The 21966-nt window shown below is 39.9% G+C and overlaps 1 protein-coding gene across 1 annotated transcript in view; it reads left to right on the top strand.

Moving 5' to 3' along the window:
- The first annotated feature begins 397 nt into the window (after positions 1-397).
- The window catches only part of LOC124978891 (5-hydroxytryptamine receptor 5B), a 36604-nt gene continuing 15035 nt past the window's right edge, over positions 398-21966 (top strand). The window contains exon 1 of the mRNA XM_047542802.1: positions 398-1558. Coding sequence (XP_047398758.1) covers positions 782-1558 — 777 coding nt within the window. The 5' untranslated portion in view covers positions 398-781. The remainder of the gene's footprint in view (positions 1559-21966) is intronic.

Below are 21966 nucleotides of genomic sequence, written 5' to 3'. Positions count from 1 at the left end.
GGACGGGGGAGGGAGACCGGGGGCGCGGTGTTTAGAAGTTTTTCTTTTCTTTTCTTTTTTAAATTCTCCAATACCTGGATTTTCTATTTTAGGTACTGGTAGACTCGAGATTCCAAAGAAAATCAAAACTCCTCTGGCTGGTATGCAGCGGCACCCTACATTTTCAATGTGGAACAGTGCCACCAGACAGGTCCGAGAATTCACGGAGGTGGTGGCTACGGAATTTCTACAGGATTATAAACCTTTGTGGGAGACTACCACAGTCTGGATGCTTTCCGCCTGGCGGAAGCCCTGAGACCGGTGGGGACTGCGTTGCAGGCCTGGTTCTTATTGGTGGGTTCTCCGAACCCCTCCTGCCCCACTCCAGGTGCAGCTCAGCTTCAGTCGCCGCGGGAGGGGTGAGGGTAACTCTCCAAGCCCGCCCCTGCGCGCGGACCCAGAGCGGCGCTCTTGGGTTCCCAATCGTCAGACAGCCGGTTGCCCCGGGGATCGCGGTGAGATGGGAGGGCGCAGTGAGCTGAACGGAGCAGGAGAGAGTGGAGAGGTCTAATCTCTTGTTTTTCTCCACTGGAAAAGAGGGTCCACGAGGGCTCCAGGTAGAAGCACCCGAAAGAGACGGCAGCCCAAAAGAGGGATCACGACAAAGCGAACTAAATCCATCTCGGCCCTCCACTGAACACGCAGTGTGCCCTCTTCTGTGCCCCCACCCGCTCGATCCAGGTATAGATAGCTCTAGGTCCAAGCGTAAGGTACCTGCCCTGCGGTCCGGAGCCAGCGCAGCATGGAAGCCACTAACCTCTCTGCGACCACCAATGGCATCGCTCTTCTCCTAGGACCTGAGAATTGCAGCAGTAGCCCAACCCCCGGCGGGGTCGTTGGATCCACCCCAGGAGGCGCGGACCTGCCTGGCCGGGAGCTGCCCTTCTCTGTTTTCACTGTGCTGGTGGTGACGCTTCTCGTACTGCTGATCGCGGCCACTTTCCTGTGGAATCTGCTGGTTCTGGTCACCATCCTGCGTGTTCGCGCCTTTCATCGCGTGCCGCATAACTTGGTGGCCTCGACGGCCGTATCGGACGTACTAGTGGCAGCGCTGGTGATGCCACTGAGCCTGGTGAGCGAACTGTCGGCCGGGCGACGTTGGCAGCTGGGTCGCAGCCTGTGTCATGTGTGGATCTCCTTCGACGTGCTGTGCTGCACCGCCAGTATCTGGAATGTGGCGGCCATCGCTCTGGACCGATACTGGACCATCACGCGTCACCTGCAATACACGCTACGCACCCGCCGCCGAGCCTCAGCTGTCATGATCGCACTCACCTGGGCACTATCTGCGCTCATTGCCCTCGCCCCGCTGCTCTTCGGTTGGGGCGAGGCGTATGATGCTCAGCTCCAGCGCTGTCAGGTGAGCCAGGAACCTTCCTACGCCGTCTTCTCCACCTGTGGCGCTTTTTACCTGCCCCTTGGCGTGGTGCTATTTGTCTACTGGAAGATCTACAAGGCGGCCAAGTTTCGCTTCGGTCGCCGCCGCCGGGCTGTGCAGCCCTTGCCCTCCACCACGCAGGTGAGGGACAGGCTGTGGCGTTGGGTATGAGGAACTTTGGGGGAGGTGGAAGTTTAGCCTAAGGTAGAGTGGGCGGGAGCTTGCACAGTTGGGCGCGCTCAGAAATGTTGGCCGCCAACGCACCTGGAGCGCACAAGCGGGAGTTTGCCATCTGCTCTTTCCAAGAGCACATGGAGGGTTTTATTACCTGCGCTTCTGGGGCACCCGCGAAGTATTAGCCACCTGCGTGTTGCGTGCAGGGGAAGAGGTTTTACCACCTATATATTAGGGCTGGAGCCCTAGCTGATGTTGCCACACTGTGAAGTTGAAGGGACTTGCGGGTATAGACTGTCTAGACTGTGGCGAGATCGCGTCTAATTAGCTACACTGTGTTCCTGTACTCCTCAGCTTAGTTATGTCTATGTCAGTCTGGAGCCGCCAACTTTTTGATCTCAGCTAGATGATGTGGGATTGTAGCGTGCCGGAATTCACACTGCTTCAGAAGAAGAAAGTCCTGTGACTGTTCACCCTTTATTTTCTGTCTCCATCAGATTCCAGTCAATCCTTTGCAGTCCAGAGACATATTCCCAGTTCTTTCTGCCAAGGGGAGAACGCGGGTAACACAAAACAATTCAAGTATCACTTTTCTTGGGCATCCCAACCCCAGCACTGTCCTCCAGAGGTCTTAGAAACAGAATCGAGTTCCAGTATCAGTTTAGGACTTTAGCGTGGTTGCTTGATTTCTGTATGCCTCGTTTCCTCATCTTTAAACAAGTTAATTCCTACTTCACTTGGCTCTTGGCAGAGGATTACATGAGATGAATGTAAAGTACCTAGCATAGTGCCTGGCACAGGATGGGTGGCAGAACACGCTGGAGAAAAATCAACAGGTGTTGTTGTCAACATATAAGGGAAGGGAAGATTCTATTGGAAATGTAATGAGATGAAGAAAACTACATTTGGTAGCTCTTCTCTAAATGAATTTATCATTCCGCATGTGGATTTCTGCCTTTCAGCCAGGGCCTAATAGATGCTTGGCTCCCTCCTCACCCCAGAAACTCAAACTTTCCTACTTAGGAGTCAACTATTTTAAGTAGCAAGCTCCCAGTCCTGGAGAATAATGGGATTTATTTACTTGGCCTTTCCAAATACAATATATGACCTGGGAAAGGAGTGCAGAAGTATGGGAGGCAGGGTAAGTTGCTTGTCCTTGTTAGCTTTAATTTTAGACATTTAAAACAGATACTTAGGTTACCAAGAACATGCTTTAAAAAGTAGACTCTTTTTCATTACATGGAAGAAGAACTTTGTAACATAAAATAGGAATGTCAAGACTATAATTGGAAAGTGTTAGAAGGGAGAGGTTCATTCAGAATTAATGATGTTCTTTGAAAGGGTCCCTTGGAAAAACCTGGGTGATCATAGCTTTTCCGTCTGATTGCAGAGGTAGGGCTGACTTTTAATAGCTATGTCAATCCAGTGCGCGCCCAGAGAAATCACATTGAAATGAATGCTGGAAAGGCATGCCAAATGGGATCTTAGTGTTCCTTTTTGATGGACGTCATTCAGGCAGGTGGCCTAAGGAAGAAGTGACCAGATAGGAGGCTGTCCAATCCTGGAGTGACCTGTAATTGGGGAGAAAGAGCTCCAGGAGGTAGGGGCAGTGTTGTAATTTAGCCACTTACTGGCAGTGGGAGGTGGGGCAAGCCGTTACTTTGGACCTGCATTTTTGTAATACATAATATTGATCTGTCATGTTTAAGAATCTTGAATCACAGGAGGCTGAGACTGTAGATAAGGTAATGTCCTAGAGCTCCAGCAAGCCCTCAATCAAAATCCTGAGTAATTTTCCTGAGTCAGCATTTGCAAGTCTCTAGCTACAAGACACACAAACAGATATTTAAAATAATGCCAGAAATACTATCTCTGTACTTTCCCCCCACCTACTTCTTTTTACACTTCCAGGATAGTTGAGTTGAATTTAGGTGCTGCAAAGTGTTTGTATCGCATTCTGTGGGTGATAGGAGTTCCTGTTGAGGAGGCCTGTGTACATTCTTCCTTTATTTTCTCCAGAATTCCATGGCTAGGTTCCAATACTAAAATATTATCAGGAAGCAATCTGCAATAGCTGTTGAACAGTGATGAATCCTTTAGGGCAAAATGCTGTTTTCAAATATAGAGAAGGAAAAAAATATGAATTCACTGTTTTGGATGCTTTACATTCATCTTCTTATTGAATCCTCATAATGTATCAAAGTTGTCATTCACAGTCTCTCCTAGTCAGGAAAAACTAAGTCATGATGCAGTAACATATAACCTTCAGTAGGAATTTATTTTACTTTCACTCAAAGTTCAATGTGGATCTGAGAACCTTCTTGTATAGCTTTCCTGCAGTCAGTAACTCATGAATTTGGGTCACTTTTTTTTTTTTTTTAATCTATGCCCTATTGAACATGTGGCTTCCCAAGTTGCTGTGGGAGGAGCAATATAGAATATACCAGATTTTAACTGCATTCTTCTGCAGTGGGCTTCTGTTGACAGTCCCTTAGCTAGCTATGAACTATGAACTTGAAGGGAATGTGAATATTTGGTGAGTACTTATGCCACATAGCTCTCACTTTGCAGATGAGAAAACTAAAGCATCCCAAAGTAAATCCATCTAAAACCACAGTTTCAGGTGCAGAAGCTGAAGTCTGTATGTGATTTAAAGCCACTGTTCTTTTCATTATTACTGTCTCTGGTTTCCTGGTGTTTAACTCTGAGGGCTTACCCTCTGCCCTCAGGCATCTCACCTAGAGAGGGGTGAGAGGATCTCAAGGAGCAGGATCTCAGAACTATTCTCATGGACTTTCTTTGCAAGAAGAGCTGAATGCAGTTGACTAGAGAGGCACTGCCAGCTTCTGTCAGAAGATAGATTTAATTCCTGGCCTGGAATCCTTTCTTTCAACCTCATATCCTGAGATACCAAGCTCCACATGCACAGTATAGTCTGCCCAGTCCAAAGCGAGCCCCACTGGTTCCTCTCCCAGCATGTCCTGCGTGGGCGAGGGAAAGGGTTTCTGTAGAAGGGATGGGCTGGATGTGAAATAATAGCTAAGAAATAAAAAACGACAGGAGACAGAACGGGGGTTTTGAAGCGGGGGCATGACCGATTGGGCCATCCATAAGAGACTGACTCTAACAAAGGAAGGAGCTCCAGCTTGGTTTATTTATAGCGGTACAGATCAAAGGGGAACCGGTAGGAGGGGGTGGAGTTAAGCAGGCCATTGGCTCTAGCAGTTCATTCTCACTTCTAGGGTCTGTATTCAAATTCAGCAGTGAACCAGTCTCCGGGCATCACAGTACTTCAGGCAATCTCAAACAATTTTCCGTATTTGTGAGTTCCTGAAGCCAGATTTCCCTGTCTAATAGCTCAACCAAGCCTGGTTTTATTGCAGGTCATAGGTGGCTTTCCGCAGGGTGCCACTGTTCTCTAGTATCTAGTGCCCTCTACCTCTGAGGAGAAAAGCAGCAGAACTGTCAACAGAAGTGATTTCTTTGACTTTCAATATGTAAAATCAAATGTTTTGGGGGATTTTTTTCTTTTCAGTTGATTTCTGTGCACAATTGACATCAGGGCCTAGTGTCCATCCATTAGCACAACAGTCTACCACCCAGATCCACAAATCTTTTAGGGGCTCATGGCAATGTTTCAATTTTAACTTCCTTTAAAAATAGAGGAAAAATTAATAGACTACTAATGAATATATAATAATGAATCCATCCTTGGTTATACTGATTTTTATAACAGTATGTTCACACTATATAATTTTTAGTATTTTCAGAGGAAAAAGGGACCCATGGAGGCAAATATGCCTAGGACCTTTGAAAGGTAGGAGACAGCCTTGGTTGATACCTTTCATGCATTCCCAGTGGGCAACCATGTATGGAGACAGAGCGTGCCCAGTAGTTAAGAGTATGAGATTTAGAACACGGAGGCCTGGGTTCTTAATTCTTGTGTGTGTGTGCCACTCATTAGCATTTTAGCTAAATGACTAAATCTAAGTCTGCATTTCCCTATATGTAAAATGAAAATATTACCATTTGTCTCATGCTATTCTTATGAAGAGTAAGTTGATAATAGTGTGTGTGGAGTACCTAGAATACTAAACCAAAATATGACAATTACAGTATTACTTTCACTATTATTTTTCTAATCTTATAAATTACAAGTAATGAAATTACTTTATCTCCCTTACTACTATTACTTACCATCATGGGTGGATTAGTTATTTATTGCTTGTGTACCAAGTTACCATAAAGCTTAAAATACTGAATATGTTAGCTCAGTTTCTTTGGGTGAGGCAGTGGGAATAACCAAATAGGGTTGTTCCAGCCTGGGGTCACTCATGGTTGTGGCCAAGGTGTCAGATGGGGTTGCAGTCATTGGAAGGCTGGATTGGAGTTGAAGATTTTGCTTCCAAGGTGGTTTGCTCAGATGGCTATTGGTTAAAAGTACATCCTCATAGGACCATTTGAGTATATCACCATGCGTGACTAGCTTACCTCAGAGCAAGCAACCAGGAGAACAAAGCAAGGAGGAAACCACAATGCCTTTTATGCTCTACTCTTGAAAGTCACATATGATCACTTCCACTGTATTCCATGCATTAAAAATTGAGTCACGAAGTTCATCCTACATCAAGGAGAGGAAAATTAGGCTCTACCCTTGGAAGAAATGTCAGCACGTGGACATTTTGTTGGTGATAGACTTATCTCCTGTTAGCTAATGTCACAACCTCTGAGGTTTCAGAGAATAAGTAAGCTGTTCACTGCTCTCAAGGGACTGGTTTTAGTAGGCTATAATTATAGATTTTATAAGTGCAATGAAATCTTGGAGGTGCTCTTCTAGAAGTCTTCCAGGACACAATGATACCTGAAAGACTGAATAGTGTATGGAGAAACACTTTGAAATATAAAAGGCAAAGTAAGTGTGAGGCATTGAGCTACAGGGTTTATGTCACCTTGGATCTTAGTTTTAGATAATGCTGTATTACAAAAAGTTGACTCCCTAAGCCACATTTAGTTCAATTCATGACTGCCGTCATAAAATTTGTACATTAGAAGCCCTGAGTGGTCTGAAATCTGTACAAACCTTTTATGTTTGTTTATTTTAAATTGACAAATAGCACATGCCTATATTTACGGGAGTACTATATTAGCTTTCCATTACTCTAATGATACTTGAAACTTATTGTAAACAAGATTTATTTAGCTCACATTTTTTGAGGCTGAAAGTCCACACAGTGTTGTGCTGACTCTGGTAAGGGACCGTTGGCTGTGTCATCTCATGGCAGATAGCATTGTGGCAGGAGCACAAGCCAGAGGGAGGCATCATGTCACAAGAAAGGAAGTCAGGAAGGAATTCGGGGAAGAGCTCCCTCATCTGTAACAAATCTCAAGAACTAACTGGTCCCACAAGAATGACTTAATCCCTTCCAAGGGCACCTCTTGAAGGTCACCCCACCTCTTCAGCATTCCTCCATCTCTCAATGTCACAACAATGGGAACCAAGTTTCCAACATGTGAATTCTTGGGAGACATACCATAGTATGTCACATTCAAACCATAGTAGGGACAGTGATGATTTGATACACACACACACACACACACACACACACACACACACGAATGATTATAGCAAGCCAGCTAGTTTATTCATCACCTCATATATTTATAAGTTTTTTGTAGTGAGAACATTTAAAACACATTAGCAATTTTAAAATATATATCACATTGCTAACTGTGGTCACCTGGCTATACAATAGATCTTGAAAACTAATTCATACATTCTAACTAGAAATTTGTATTCCATACTCAACATCTATGTCTCATCCCCCAATCTCCAGTAATTACCGTGCTATTCTAATTCTATACATTACGCTTTTTAGGATTTCATATGTAAGTGAGATCATGCAGTGTTTGTTTTTCTGTGCCTGGCTTATTTCACTTAGCATAATATCCTCCAGGTTTATTCATGTTGTCATAAAAGTTTCCTTTTCAAAAGTATTTCATTGTGAATAGGTGGTGTAATGCCCCCCCCCATTTGTTCTTTTTGCTCAAGATGGCTTTGGCTTTCTGAGTCCTTTTGTGGTTCCACCTAAATTTTAGAATTATTTTTTTCTACTTCTGTGAAGAATACCATTGGTATTTTGATAAGGATTGTACTGAGTCTGTCAATCACTTTGTGTAGTGTGGGCATTCTAATATCCATTCTTCCAATTCATGAACGTGGGATGTATTTCTACTTTTTTGTGTCCTCTTCAATTTTTTTCATTAATGTTTTATAATGTCCACTATAAAGATATTTCACCTCTTTGGTTAAATTTATTCCTGGGTATTTAATTCTTTGTAAATGGAATTGTTTTCTTGATTTTTATTTTAGATAATTCACTATTGGCATATAGTCAAATCAGCAAATAGTGATAGTTTGACTTATTTTCCTATTTCCCCTATAGCATCACTTTATTTTTAAAAAATTTAAAAAATTTGTTCTAATTGGTTATACATGACAGTAGAATGCATTCTGACACATAGTACATGAAGGAAACATAATTTCACATTCCTTTGGGTATACATGGTGCTGAGTCATACCAGTAGTGTAATCATACATGTGTATTGAATAATAATGTCTGTCTCATTCCACTGTCCTTCCATCTGTCCTTCCCATCCCCACAATCCTAACCCTCCCCTCACTCCTCAAAGTTCCTTCATAATCCAAAGTTCCTTCATTCTTCCCTCCCCATACCTCATTATGGATCAGCATTCACTTAGAAGAAAAAACATTTTGCTTTTGTTTTTTTGGGATTGGCTCATTTTACTTAGCATGATAGTCTCCAGTTCCATCCATTTACCTGCAAATGCCATAATTTCATTCTTCTTTAAGGCTAAGTAATATTCCATCGTGTATGTGTACTACATTTTCTTTATCCATTCATCTGTTGAAGGACATCTAGGTTAGTTCCATAGTTTAGCTATTGTGAATTGAGTTGCTATAACATTGATGTAACTGCATCACTGTAATATGCTGTATTTAAGTCCTTTGGGTATAAACTGAAGAATGGGATAGCTTTATTAAATAGTGGTTCCATTCCAAGTTTTCTAAGGAATCTCCATACTGCTTTCCAGAGTGGTTGTACCAATCTGCAGTCCCACCAGCAATGTGTGAGTGTACCTTTTTCCCCACATCCTCGCCAAAACTTATTGCTTATATTCTTGATAATTGTCATTCTGACTGGAGTGAAATGAAATCTTAGCATAGTTTTGAATTTCTCTAATTGCAAGAGATGATGATGTGTTTGTTGATCAATTGTATTTCTTCTGTGAAGTGTCTGTTCAGTTCCTTAGCCCATTTATTGACTGAGTTATTTGTTTTTTAGTGTTTTTTTTTTGAGTTCTTCATATATATTCTGAAGATTAGTGCTCTGAGATGTATGTGGTCAAGATTTTCTCACATTCTGTAGGCTCTCCACATTCTTGATTGTTTCCTTTTCTGAGAAGCTTTTTAGTTTGAGTCCATCTCATTTATTGATTCTTAATTTTACATCTTGTGTTTTAGGAGTCTTGTTAAGGAAGTCAGGTCCTAAGATGACATGATGAAGATATGAGCCTACTTTTTCTTCTGTTAGGTTCAGGGTCTCTGTTCTAGTGCCTAAGTCTTTGATCCACTTTGAGTTGATTTTTGTGCAGGGTGAGAAATGGAGGGTTAATTTCATTTTGTTACATGTGATTTTCCAGTTTTGCAGCACCATTTGTGGAGGAGGTTATCTTTTCTCCAATGTATGTTTTTGGCACCTTTGTCTAGTATGAGATAACGATATTAACGTGGGTTTGTCTCTGTGTCTTCTATTTTGTACCATTGGACTACATATCTATTTTGGTGTCAATACCATGCCATTTTTGTTACTATTGCTCTGTAGTATAGTTTAAAGTCTGGTGTTGTGATGCCTCCTGCTTCACTCTTTTTGCTAAAGATTGCCTTGGCTATTCTAGGTCTCTTATTTTTCCAAATGAATTTCATGATTGCTTTTTCTAGTTCTATGAAGAATATCATTGGAATTTTAATAGGAATTGCATTGAATCTATATACCACTTTCAGTAGTATGGTCATTTTGACAATATTAATTCTGCCTATCCAAGAACAAGGGTAATCTTTCCATCTTCTAAGGTCTTCTTTAATTTTTTTCTTTAGTGTTCTATAGTTTTCATTGTAGAGGTCTTTCACCTCTTTTGTTAGATTGATTCCCAAGTGTTTTATTTTATTTTTGTTTTTTTGAGGCTATTGTAAATGGGATAGTTTTCCTAATTTCTTTTGTAGTAGATTCATTGCTTATATATAGAAAAACATTTGATTTATGGGTATTGATTTTATATCCTGCTACTTTGCTGAATTCATTTATGAGTTCTAGAAGTTTTCCAATGAAATTTTTTGAATCTTCTAAATATAGAATCATATCATCAGCAAATAGTGATAGTTTGAGTTATTCTTTTCCTATTTATATCCCTTTAATTTTTTTTTTTTTGTCTGTCTGATTTGCTCTGGCTAGAGTTACAAGGACAGTGTTGAATAGACGTGGTGAGAGAAGACATTCCTGTCTGGTTCCAGTTCTTAGAGGGAATGCTTTCAATTTTTGTCCATTTAGAATGATGTTGGCCATGGGTTTATCATAGATAGCTGTTATAATGTTGAGGCATTTTCCTACTAACCCTAGGTTTTCTAGTGTTTTGAACATGAAGAGGTGCTGTATTTTGTCAAATGCTTTTTCTGCATCTATTGAAATATGATTCTTGTCTTTAAGTCTATTGATGTGATATATTACATATTTGTTGATTTCTATATGTTGAACCAACCTTGCATCCCTGGGCTGAACCCCACTTGATTGTGGTGCATTATCTTTTTAATATGTTTTTGTATGTGATTTGCCAGAATTTTATTAGAATTTTTGCATCTATGTTCATCAGGGATATTGGTCTGAAGTTTTCTTTCCTTGGTGCATCTTTGTCTGCTTTTGGTATCAGGGGGATACTAGCCTTCTAGAATTTGTTTGGAAGGGTTCCCTCCTTTTCTATTTCATGGAATCATTTGAGGAGTATTGATGCTAATTCTTCTCTGAAGGTCTTGTAGAACTTGACTAAGAATCCATCTGGTCCTGGGCATTTCTTGCTTGGTAGGTTTTTGATGGTGTCTTCTGTTTCATTGCTTGAAATTGATGTGTTTAAATTGTATATGTCCTCTTGTATCAGTCTGGGTAGATAGTATGTCTCTAGAAACTTGTCAATGTCTTTGAGATTTTTGTTTTCATTTGTTGGTTATTTCTGCAATCCCACAGTACTGGGGACTCGAACCCAGGACTCCAGCATGCGAGGCAGGCACTCGACGAGATAGGCTATATGGCCTGCGTCTTTGAGATTTTCTATTTTGTTGGAATATAAGTTCTTAAAATAGTTTCTGATTATCTCCTGTATTTCATTAGTGTGTGTTGTGATGTTTCCTTTTTGATTGTGAATTTTTGTAATTTAAGTTTTCTCTCTGTTAGTGTGGCTAAGGGTTTATCAATTTTATTTATTTTTTCAAATAATCAACTTTTTGTTTTGTCAAATTTTTAAATTGTTTCTTTTATTTCAGTTTCATTGATTTCAGCTCTGACTTTAATTATTTCCTGTCTTCTGCTACTTTTGGTGTGGATTTGTTCCTTTTATAGGACTTTGAGATATAATGTTAGTCATTTATTTGTTGACTTTTTATTCTTTTAATGTATGAGCTCAGTGCAATGAACTTTCCTCTTTGCACTCTCTTCATGGTTTCCCAGAGATTTTGATATGTTTTATCAGTGTTCTTATTTACCTCTAAGTATTTATTTCCTCCCTGATTTCTTCTGTTATCCATTCATCATTCAGTACCATGCTATTTAGTCTGCAGGTGTTAGAGTAGCTTCCATTTTTTAATTTTATTGCTGATTTCTAGTTTCATTCCATTATGATCTGATAGAATGCAGGATAGTATTTCTATTTTTTTGTATTTCCTGAGCATTGCTTTGTGGCATAACAAATGGTCCATTTTAGAGAAGGATCCATGTGCTACTGAGAAGAAAGTGTATTTGCTTGGTGATGGATGAAATACTCAATATATGTCTGATAAGTCTAAATTATTGATTGTATCATTTAATTCTACAGTTTCTTTGTTTAGTTTTTGTTTGGAAGATCTATCCAGTGGTGAGAGAGGTGTATTAAAGTCACTTAGGCTTATTGTGTTGTGTCTTTTTGATTCTTGAAATTGAGAAGGGTTTGTTTGATGTATGTAGATGCACCATTGTTTGGGGTATATATATTTATGATTGTTATGTCTTGTTGATGTATGATTCCCTTAAGCATTTGAAATGACCTTCTTTGTCCCTTCTGACTAACTTTGATTGGTTGAAGTCCACTTTGTCTAATATGAGGATGGAAACCCCTTCTTGTTTATGCAGTACCTGTGAGTGATATGTTTTTTCCCAACCTTTCACCTTCAGTCTGTGGATGTCTTTGCCTATGAGTTGAGTCTCTTGGAGACAACATATTGTTGGGTCTTATTTTTTAATCCAATCTGCCAGTCTGTCTTTTTATTGATGAGTTTAGGCCATTAATAATCAGTGTTATAATTGAGATATGATTTGTATTCCTGGTCATTTTGGTTTATTTGTGTTCTTTAACTTGACTTAGTTTCTCCTTTGATTGATTATTCCTTTAATGTAGTTCCTCCCTTTGCTGACTTTCATTGTTTTTTTTTTTTTTTTTCATTTTCTCCTCATGGAATATTTTGCTGAGAATATTCTGAAGTGCAGGCTTTCCAGTTGTGAATTCTTTTAACTTCTGTTTATCATGGAAGGTTTTTATTTCATCTTCAAATTTGAAGCTTAATTTTGCTGGATATAAAATTCTTGTTTGGCATCCATTTTCTTTCAGAGCTTGATATGTTATTCCAGGATCTCCTGGTATTGAGGTTGTGGTTTTAGAAATCAGCTGAAATTTGAATTGGTTTCCCCCATCTGTAATTTGATTTTTTTCTCTTGCAGCCTTTAAAATTCTATCCTTATTCTGTATGTTATTCAGTCTCATTATAATGTGACTTGATGTGGGTCTGCTGTAATATTGTACATTTGGGGTCCTGTAAGTCTCTTGTAGTTGATTTTCCATTTCGTTCTTTAGATTTGGGAAGTTTTCTGATATTATGGCATCAAAAAGATTGTGCATTCCTTTGGTTTGTATCTCCATGCCTTCATCTATTTGGATACGTCTTAAATTTGGTCTCTTCATCTTATCCCATATTTCTTGGAAGTTCTGTTCATGGTTTCTTACCATTTTCTGTATACAGTAACTTTATTTTTAAGAGTTTATTTTATCTTCATTGTCTGAGGTTCTGTCTTCCAAGTGGTCTAGTCTGTTTTTCCATTGAATTTTTAATCTTCATTTCAAGAATTTCTGCTTGATTCCTTTTTACAATCTCCACCTCTTTATTGAAGTGATCTTTCACTTCCTGTATTTTCTCTTCCATACCATCTTTTATTTTGAGGATCAATCTAACTAGGTACCCTCTAAACTCCTCTGACATTTCTTCTACTGTGTTGTCTATGACTTCTGTTGTTGGAACATCTTGATTTGTTTTTCGAGTTCTTACCTTGTTTTTTTATGTTGTGTGTGTGTCTTCTCAGCTAATGGTATGGATCTGAGGCAATACAGATTCTACCCTGTAGGATCCAGTACCTCACCTTTAAGGGGGAGACCAATAGTAACAGCACCCAATGCAAACAATATGCAACCTAAAACCAAATGTCTCCTATTAAGGCATTTATAGTTTTGTCATAATAAATGGAAATAAAGGGCTCAATTATTGTCTACAATATAAAAAGTAAGTTTGCTAAAAGGGTTTATCCTTTCAAATGATGGACAATGAAGGAACAGAAATAGTGTAAGGTGTGATATTTATGAGGGAGGAGAGAAGATAGATGTAAAAATTTATAGTAAGAATTAGGGAGGAATTAATAGAGGTTGGCTGTTATTGTGAGAGAAGTGATAAAGAGAATCCAGGGAGACAAGTGAGAGAAAAAACATACAGATTTTTTATTAAAAGTAAAAATATTAAAAAACAACAACACTGTAATATATTATTTAGACATCCCATTTCTCAATAAATTGATGCATGAAAAATATTTGGGTTCAAAGACAGTAGAGGTGTGAGAGAAAAGTGAAAAAAATAAAAGCAAAGTCTCAATGGAAAATTGAATGATTGCTTTTGTAGGCTTTCAGAAATGTTCTCAGCTTCCCTTCCTCACCAATGGGTGGGGTTGTCTGAAGTTTGATGTTAACTCCAGTCCTGTGGGTGCTGGACCAATTGGGTGGGTGAGTCAATAGCATGATGCCCTCACACCCTCTTTCGTTCTTCCCACCCACTGTAGCTGACCTCTTCCATCTCTGCACACTTCAGGACTCATTGAGCTGGAGAGAGCCCAGTTTTCTACAGATTCTTCAACCTGTGCTCTCCCCAGGGAACTGCCCCTAGTCTACAGCTTTCCACAGGTTATCAGACCCAGACTGACCCACACAAGCCTAGCTACAATCTGATGCACCTGTTCTTCAGCTTCCCCAGACCCTGCCTTGCTGTAGTCCCATGATCTCAAATGCCCTTTCAACTTGCAGAGAGACCACCAGGGATATACTAACACAAAGGAGGGACTCTGCAAAGAGGCAGCCAGATGGCAGCCACTACCACATGAAGCAGACCTGCAGGTACCCCAATATATCTCCAGGCCCTTGCCTGTGTCCCCAGACTGAGGTGCTATGCCCTGAGATGGTGGCAGCAAACCTGCAGGCCCTGGCTGTGTCTCAAGATGGTGGTGGCTATGTGTAACCAAACCTGTGGGTACTGTGACAATGGACTTCTAGATGACAGAGGGCAGCAGGTGATCTGATGGTGGTCTGTGGTGTGAGAGGGGGGAGTCTGCAGGCTAATGGCAAACAATTGGTGGGTGGTCGTTGGGTGATGGGGGATGGCAGGCAACGGGCAGGCAAGAGGTGAGCAAAAGGTGGATGATAGGTGGTGGTCAGCGAGTGATCTGCATTTAAAAGGCAGGCAATATGCTGGCAGAGGATAGGCTATCACTGTGGACGAATCGGGGGTAAGCTGCAGGGTGTCAGTGGGCAGTGAAGACTGCCTCTCAGAAAAATGGTATTTCTTCTGCTTGTATCCAGAGTCACAAATCGAAAAGGAATGCAGCTTCCCTCTAGTCCACCATCTTGGATCCTTCAGTAGTGCTAGTGATTTTTGTATGTTGATTTTGTATCCTGCAACTTTCCTGAGTTCATTTATTATTACTAGTAGGGTTTTAGATTTTTTTTGGTGGATTTTTGTGGTTTTATGCATAGATCATGTCATCTGCAGAGTAGACAATCTGACTACTTCTTTTCCAAATTGGATGCCCTTTATTTCTTTCTCTTGTTTGATTGCTCTGGCTAGGATTTCCAGAACCATGTTGAATAAAATGGTGAAAGTGGGCATCCTTGTGTTGTTCCAGATCTTAGAAAGCTTTCAGTTGTTTCCTATTCAATATAATGTTAGTTGTTAGTTTATTGTAAATTGCATTTATTATGTTGAGGTACTGCCCTTGAATGCCTAATTTGTCAGCGTCTTTTCATGAAGGGATATTAAATTTTATCAAATGTTTTTTTCAATTGAGATGACCATATGGTTTTTGCCCTTTCTGTTAGTATGGTGAATCACACTGATTGATTTGAATATACTGAAACATCCTTGCATCCCTGAGATGAATCGCACTTGATCATGGTAAATAATCTTTTAAATTTGCTATTAGATTTAGTTTGCTAATATTTTGTTGAGAATGTTTGCATCTACATTCATCAAAGATATTGGCCTTTTTTGTGGCCTTATCTGGTTTTGGTATTAGGATAATATTGGCCTTATGGAGTGTGTTTAGAAGAATTCCTTCCCTTTTTAAAAAATAAGGAGAATTGGTAGAATTGGTATTATTTCTTTAAATGTTTGGTAGAATTCAGCAGCCAAGTCATCCTTGGCTTTCCTTTGAGAGGAGCTTTTCTTTTTTTTAATTACTGATTCAATCTTGCCTCTTGTTATTGGTGTTTTTGGGTTTTCTATTTCTTCATAATTCAGTCTTTTTTTGGGGTACTGGGGATCAAACTCAGGGCCTTGTGCTTACAAGGCAAGCACTCTACTGACTGAGCTATCTCCCCAGCCCCTTCAGTCTTAATAAATTGTATATACCTAGGAATGTGTCCCCTTTTCTGGATTATCGCATTTATTGGCATGTACTTGTTCATGATACTCTCTAACGATTCTTTTCATTTCTGTGGTGTGAGTTGGAATGCCCTCATTTTTATCACTTATTTATTTGAGTCCTTTTTCTCCTTTTCTTAATCCAGTTAATGATTTGTCATTGTATCTTTCTGGGGAACCAGTCCTTTATTTCACTGGTCTTTTATATTACATTTTTATTTGTTTAGTCTCCATTTCATTTATTTCTTTTTTCTTTTTTTTATTCTAATTAGTCATACATGACAGTAGAATGCATTTATACATTTTGATAGAGCCTACATAAATGGAATGTAATCTCTCATTGTTCTGCTTATATATATTGTAAGATCATTTTATTTATTTCTGCTCTGATTTTTATTATTTCTTTCCTTAAACAAATTTGGGAATTATGCCTTTCTTTTTCTAGTTTCTTGAAAGGCAGTGATATGTTGTTTGACACCTATCTACTTTTTTGATGTGTGCATTGGTTGCTGTAAACTTTTTAGTACTGCTTTTGCTGTATCCATAGGTTTCAGTATGTTGTGTCTCCATTTTCATTTGCCTAAGAAAATTTTTAAATTTCCTCCTTAATTTCTTCCTTGAGCCATAGGTTGTCCAAAAGTGAGTGATTTCTATGTATTTGTATAGTTTCCAAAGTTTTTCTTATTTTTGTTTTCTAGATTTATTCCATTTTTTTGGTCAAAAAAGATAATAGGATTTTAATTTTTTAAAAATGTGTTAAGACTTGTTTTGTTTTCTATCATGTGATCTAACCTGGAGAACATTCCACGTGCTGATGAGAAAAGGGTTTCTTTAGCAGCCATTGCAGGACTGTTCTGAAGATAACTTTTAGGTCCATATTATCTGGGGTGCAATTTAACTCTGATATTTCTTTGTTGATTTTTCTATCTGGATAATCTGTCTATTGCTGAAAGATGTTGAAGTCCTTAACTATTATTGTATTGAGTTACTTTAATACTTGATTTATATATTTGGCTGTTCAATGTTGGGTGCATATGTACTTAGGACTATTATTTCCTCTTGTGAATTGAATCCTTTTTCATTATATAATGACATTCTCATTTTGCTGCATTTGATCTAAAGTATAATTTATTTGATATTAGTATGGCTATCTGTTTCTCTTCTCTTGAAGTCTTGAGACTCTATCTTTTACCTAGGAAAGCTTGATTATGTCTTGGGGTAGACTTGGTTGAGTGGAATTTGACTAGTGACCTTTCATCTTTCTGTGTCTGGATATTCGTTTTCTTATCTGGGTTTGAGAAGTTTTCAGTTTTCTTTTTTTGTTGTTTGTTTGTTTTTAGTAGTTTCTACCACTTTGACATTCTTGCATCTTTCTTGGATCTCAATGTACTGAATATTTGCTCTTTTAATACTTTTCCAAAGTTCTCATAAACTTTTCTTCATTACTTTTTTTTCTCTTCCAATTGTATATTTTCAAAGAGCCTTTTGTTTTGTTTTGTTTTTTTGGGTGCTGGGGATCAAACCCAGGGCCTTGTGCTTACAAGGCAAGCACTCTACCGACTGAGTTATCTCCCCAACCCCTCAAATAGCCTTTTTGAGCTCACTAATTCTTCTGTTTGATCTATTTTGCTATTGCTGCTTTCTGTAGCGTTTTAAATTTCACTAGTATATTTTTCAGCCCAAGAATGTTTTAGGGGTGCATCAAGGTCCACACATTGGAGGCAGTGGTGGTGCAGGCTACAACATGAGTGCATCTCACTGTGGCACAGTTCTCTGGTTCAGGACACCAGGGTTCTAGTGTTCTGGGTGCACTAGCCTGGTGATAACTGTACTGTCTGAGGTTGGTGGATGAGTGGTGGAGACAGACCCTTGGCCACGAAGGCTGGCACTAGACTGGGTCAGACCTGAGTCTCAAGCCACATGGACCCACAGAATCCTGGAGAAAGGGAGGTGCAGTTTAGGCCCACTCCAAAGCTGTAATTGATGTAGGCCGAAACTTTGGTGTGTCCTACCAGTGCACAGGTCTCTGTTGATGTTGGAGTTGGCCTAAAGGCTCTATGAGCTTTACCTGCAATATGGGACCTTCAGTTTCTGCCATGTGCTGGGTCTAGCCTCAGCAGGCCTGTTACTGGGCTCCAAGACAAAGGCTTGTGCTAGTTTTCATGCCCTGCTCCCTAGTAGGTGGAGTCCTACCTGGCCTAATGAAGTTCCAGTGACTCAGTTGGAGTATATTGGGCTGGTAGTAGGGGGTCACAGGACTCTGCCTAGCACTGGGTTTCACTTTAGTATTGGGTTTCAAGTCTAAGTCCAGTATTTAATTCTCTCTTTCTCCTCCAAGCAGAGGCATCTCTCTCCTTGCTGGGTTGCTTAGACTTGGAGGTGGGTTGACACTGTCATCTCTTTCCTTCCTGCCTCCTTCAATGCCTATTTTTATTTTGTTATACTAAATGCAAGCACTATGGTCTCTTGCCTGAGTTCCTTAACCCTTGTGAAGGTGGTTTGGTATGTGACTAACTGTTCCACTTGGTGTTGGTGCAGAGAGATCACCAGAAGAATTTTCCTCAGTCATCATCTTGCTCTGTCTCCTTTGGGTTTTTATCATGAAGCAAAGTTGCATTTTGTCAAGTGCTTTTTCTTTATCTATTGGGACGATCATGGTTTTGTCCTTCATTCTGTTAATCTGACAAAAATATCATATATCACATTTGTTGATTTGTTCTTAATGAACTGTCTCTTGTATCCCAGGGATAAATTATACTTGATTATGATAAATAATACTTTTAATGTGCAGTTTAATTTGATCTGTTAGTATTTTGTTGGGGATTTTTGCATCAATGTTCCTCAGGGCTACTGGCATGTAATTTTATTTTCTTGGAGTGTCCTTATCTGAACCTGTTATGTTTTTGTTGCTTTCCCAATGCTTACTTCTCATCTGGACCACCCCAAAGACTCAGCAGCCAGTGGGCTTATAGACAGTACCACACATGCGAGCTGGGTTTGGCCTGAGCTCAGATATGGGAAGAGAGCAGTAGATAGTTATCACTTTTTGTTCTGATATCTGCTAAAAATACTGTGGGCTCAAACACATTCCCATGGTAGACTGCAGGGTTATATTAACTAGAAAATTAAATTTCATAAATCCAATTGCATTAGTGGCAACAAAACACTAGCTTATGTTTAGATTGTTGTAAGATTGGCACCTACTTCAGAATTAAAAAAAAACAAAAAAACAAAAAACACTTGGGTATACCAAGGTGTCTTTTCCTCTGCTCCTTCAGAAATACCTCTGGCTCTCTCTTCCCTATAAAACATTCCTTTACTCTTCCTACATCATTGTGTTCTTCCTGATTCTTTACCAGTATTTCCATTTCTTTTCTTTCTTATTGGATTTTTGGGGAAGTGAAAAGCAGGTAGAAGAAAAACAGAGAGAGTGTAAACAAGTGTGGTCCAGGGACCATGCATTTGCACTTTGACCTTGCAAATAGCTAGTAGTTATATCTGTGTAGTTCTCACAGAAGGTTGGGCCTCCAAGAAGGATGTAAACTAAAACTCCATGGCTCTGAAGGTTTCTGGTAGGTCACAGAATTTCTTGAATGTTAAAGTTTTGGACTTGCTGCCCAGAAAGGTATGCAACTGCTAGCTTGCCCCATTTGTGCTCGTTTCCTGAAGCCCTTCCCTGGAGGGTGATGCTCTCTCAGCCTTCTTCCTGCTGGCTCACTTTCAGGGTTGGAACCCACAGTGCAGGAGGAAATAGGACTCTTTGAGAAGGTGATCTTCATTCCTGGAGACATGGCCCCATAAGGTGGCATATCAGAACACCGAGGCTGGACAATGCCTACCTAAAAGACAAAACCTCCCCTTTCTCTACTGCTCCTTTCCCCTGCACTGGGAATCACTAGTCAAGGAGTCCAGAGACCTAAAGGTAAGAGTTCAAGCTTCCATAGAGGATCTTCCATTGTCACCGACACGAAAAGGGGGACGAATTTAGATTAGATGGAGTTAGAGATGAAAACACAAATGTGTCCTGACCTTCTTGACACTCTTGCTTACATTTCCCCCTTCTCAGCCTTAACTCCAGTGGATGCTTTGCCTTGCCAGAGTGATTAAACTTCCAACCAAAAATCCATGTTTTCCAAATACACGCATTATAACAATTATGCCTTAAGTTATGATCATACCTATATGATATAGGTATGGTCTATATTGCTAAACATATAGAGCAATACATAGAATATAAGGCAATATATAGAAGCTATATTCTTAGCAAGACTATATTCTGTTGTGTATTTTATTACTCTGAAGGGACACTTTATTTTCATCAACTCTAGCAGTCCTCTGCTTTTTTTTTTTTTTTTACAAGAAAATTTCCTTAAATTATTAGCTTGATTTCTTTAGTACAAGAAAAGCAGTTGAGAAAATTCCCTGTTCTAGGTTGTCAGACAAGCTAGACAGCTTCCGTTTACTTTAGGTGGTATTTTAGCTATCTCTTTCAAGTGCCTTGAACTTAGAGCTTGGTTATTTCAGAGAAAAGGAAGCCACAGTTGTTTTGAGACCTGACCTGAGGGCTCTGTTTAAAAATGGGGCATTCCTGTTATAAGTCAGGTTGCCTTCAGCCATAATTGTGCAGCTACCAGTGTCTCCCACAGAAATTGTAAGACATTAAAGGATTCCTGTGGACCCCTGATGCCTATCTTATAGAATCTCGCCATAATGGGTGTCTGTAGGTTCCACAAGTGGTTAGGGACCCTTCTCCCCCTTACTGTTTTGTTTTTGTAGTTCTTATTAAGATGGTTATCTGACAACATTAGGGCATTGCAAATGTTGTAGGTTCTTTCTGTGGTAGCTGGAGTTTTTCCTAGAGAAGGAAGGAATGAAGACATGAAGCTGAAGTTCATCGAGGTCCTACTTTATAACACCACTTTACAGTAACACTGAAATAAGCCTGTGCTATAAATAAGCTTTTCCTGGTTCTAGTTGTAGAAATAGGAGTTCGAATTAGAATTACAGTTAGTCCCTAACTTGCTCCGAGCCTTGGGTTTCCTTATTTGTTCCTTACACGGTTGCTGTCGTGGCTGAGTATAATAGTGTATGGAACCACCTAGCCAGGTACTAGACAACTGTCCGGAACTGTGAAGGTCCTGTGCTTTTACCTGATTTTCATGCTGACAAGTCAGCCTGCTACAACTAACTGGCTGCTGGTAGAAGATACTAGACCCTTGGAGGGGAATTGAAGGATGTTATTACACAATGTGAACTTTATGTTTGCATTGGTTCCCCTTTCCCTCAAAGTCCCACAGAAGGGATATGGAGTTGCCCTGATGGATTTGCATTACAGCAAAGAAACTTCCACATTAGGGAATTTAAAATTTTTTGTTTAGTGTTGGACAGGAAACAAACCTGCCCCCTTATTTTATTTGTATTATTTATGGTCTTATTCCATTTTGTGGTGCCACAACAGAATATCTGAGACTGGGTAATTTACAATGAACAGAAACTTACTGGCCCACAGCTCTGGAGGCTGGGAAGTACAATGTTCAGGTGCCAGCATCTTATTGAGGGTCTTCTCTCCCTGTGATCATGTATCGAAAGACAGAAGGGCCAAGACAGAGGGCCCAAGCCCCTTCAGTCAGGCATTAAGCCTACCCATGATGATGGAACCTTCATGGCCTAACCACCTTTTAAAAGTCACACCTCCTAAGATGTTACATAGCCAATTAATTTTCAACATGAGTTTTGAAGAGGACAGGTATTCAAACCATAGCATTATGTCAGGTATATTTTATATTATTATAAAAGAACTCACATGTATTTGTAATGGGTTGCAAACAAATCTACCCTCTTCTCCATGAGGAGACACCATTTCTACCTTCCAAGGCTGTTTGCTGTACAAACATCTTTGAAATGCTAGTCCAATACAAAGGCTGTCAGTGTCTGTGCTAGCAAAAGGTGCAGGAATGCAAGAGACTTACCTCTTCCAGACATTCATTCTTTCAACAAGTATTTACTGAAACTATACATCTATGTTATGCCAGGTGCTGGGGAGTCTCCAGTGGATGGGACTCAAGGTCCCTGCCTTCTTGGAGTATTGGTCATGACACATTCTGAA

This window comes from Sciurus carolinensis, chromosome 3 (genome assembly GCF_902686445.1).
Source record: "Sciurus carolinensis chromosome 3, mSciCar1.2, whole genome shotgun sequence".
NCBI classification, from domain to species: Eukaryota; Metazoa; Chordata; class Mammalia; order Rodentia; family Sciuridae; genus Sciurus; species Sciurus carolinensis.
Note: the sequence above shows the minus strand (reverse complement) of the source record. Positions and strands in the feature narration are given on the sequence as shown.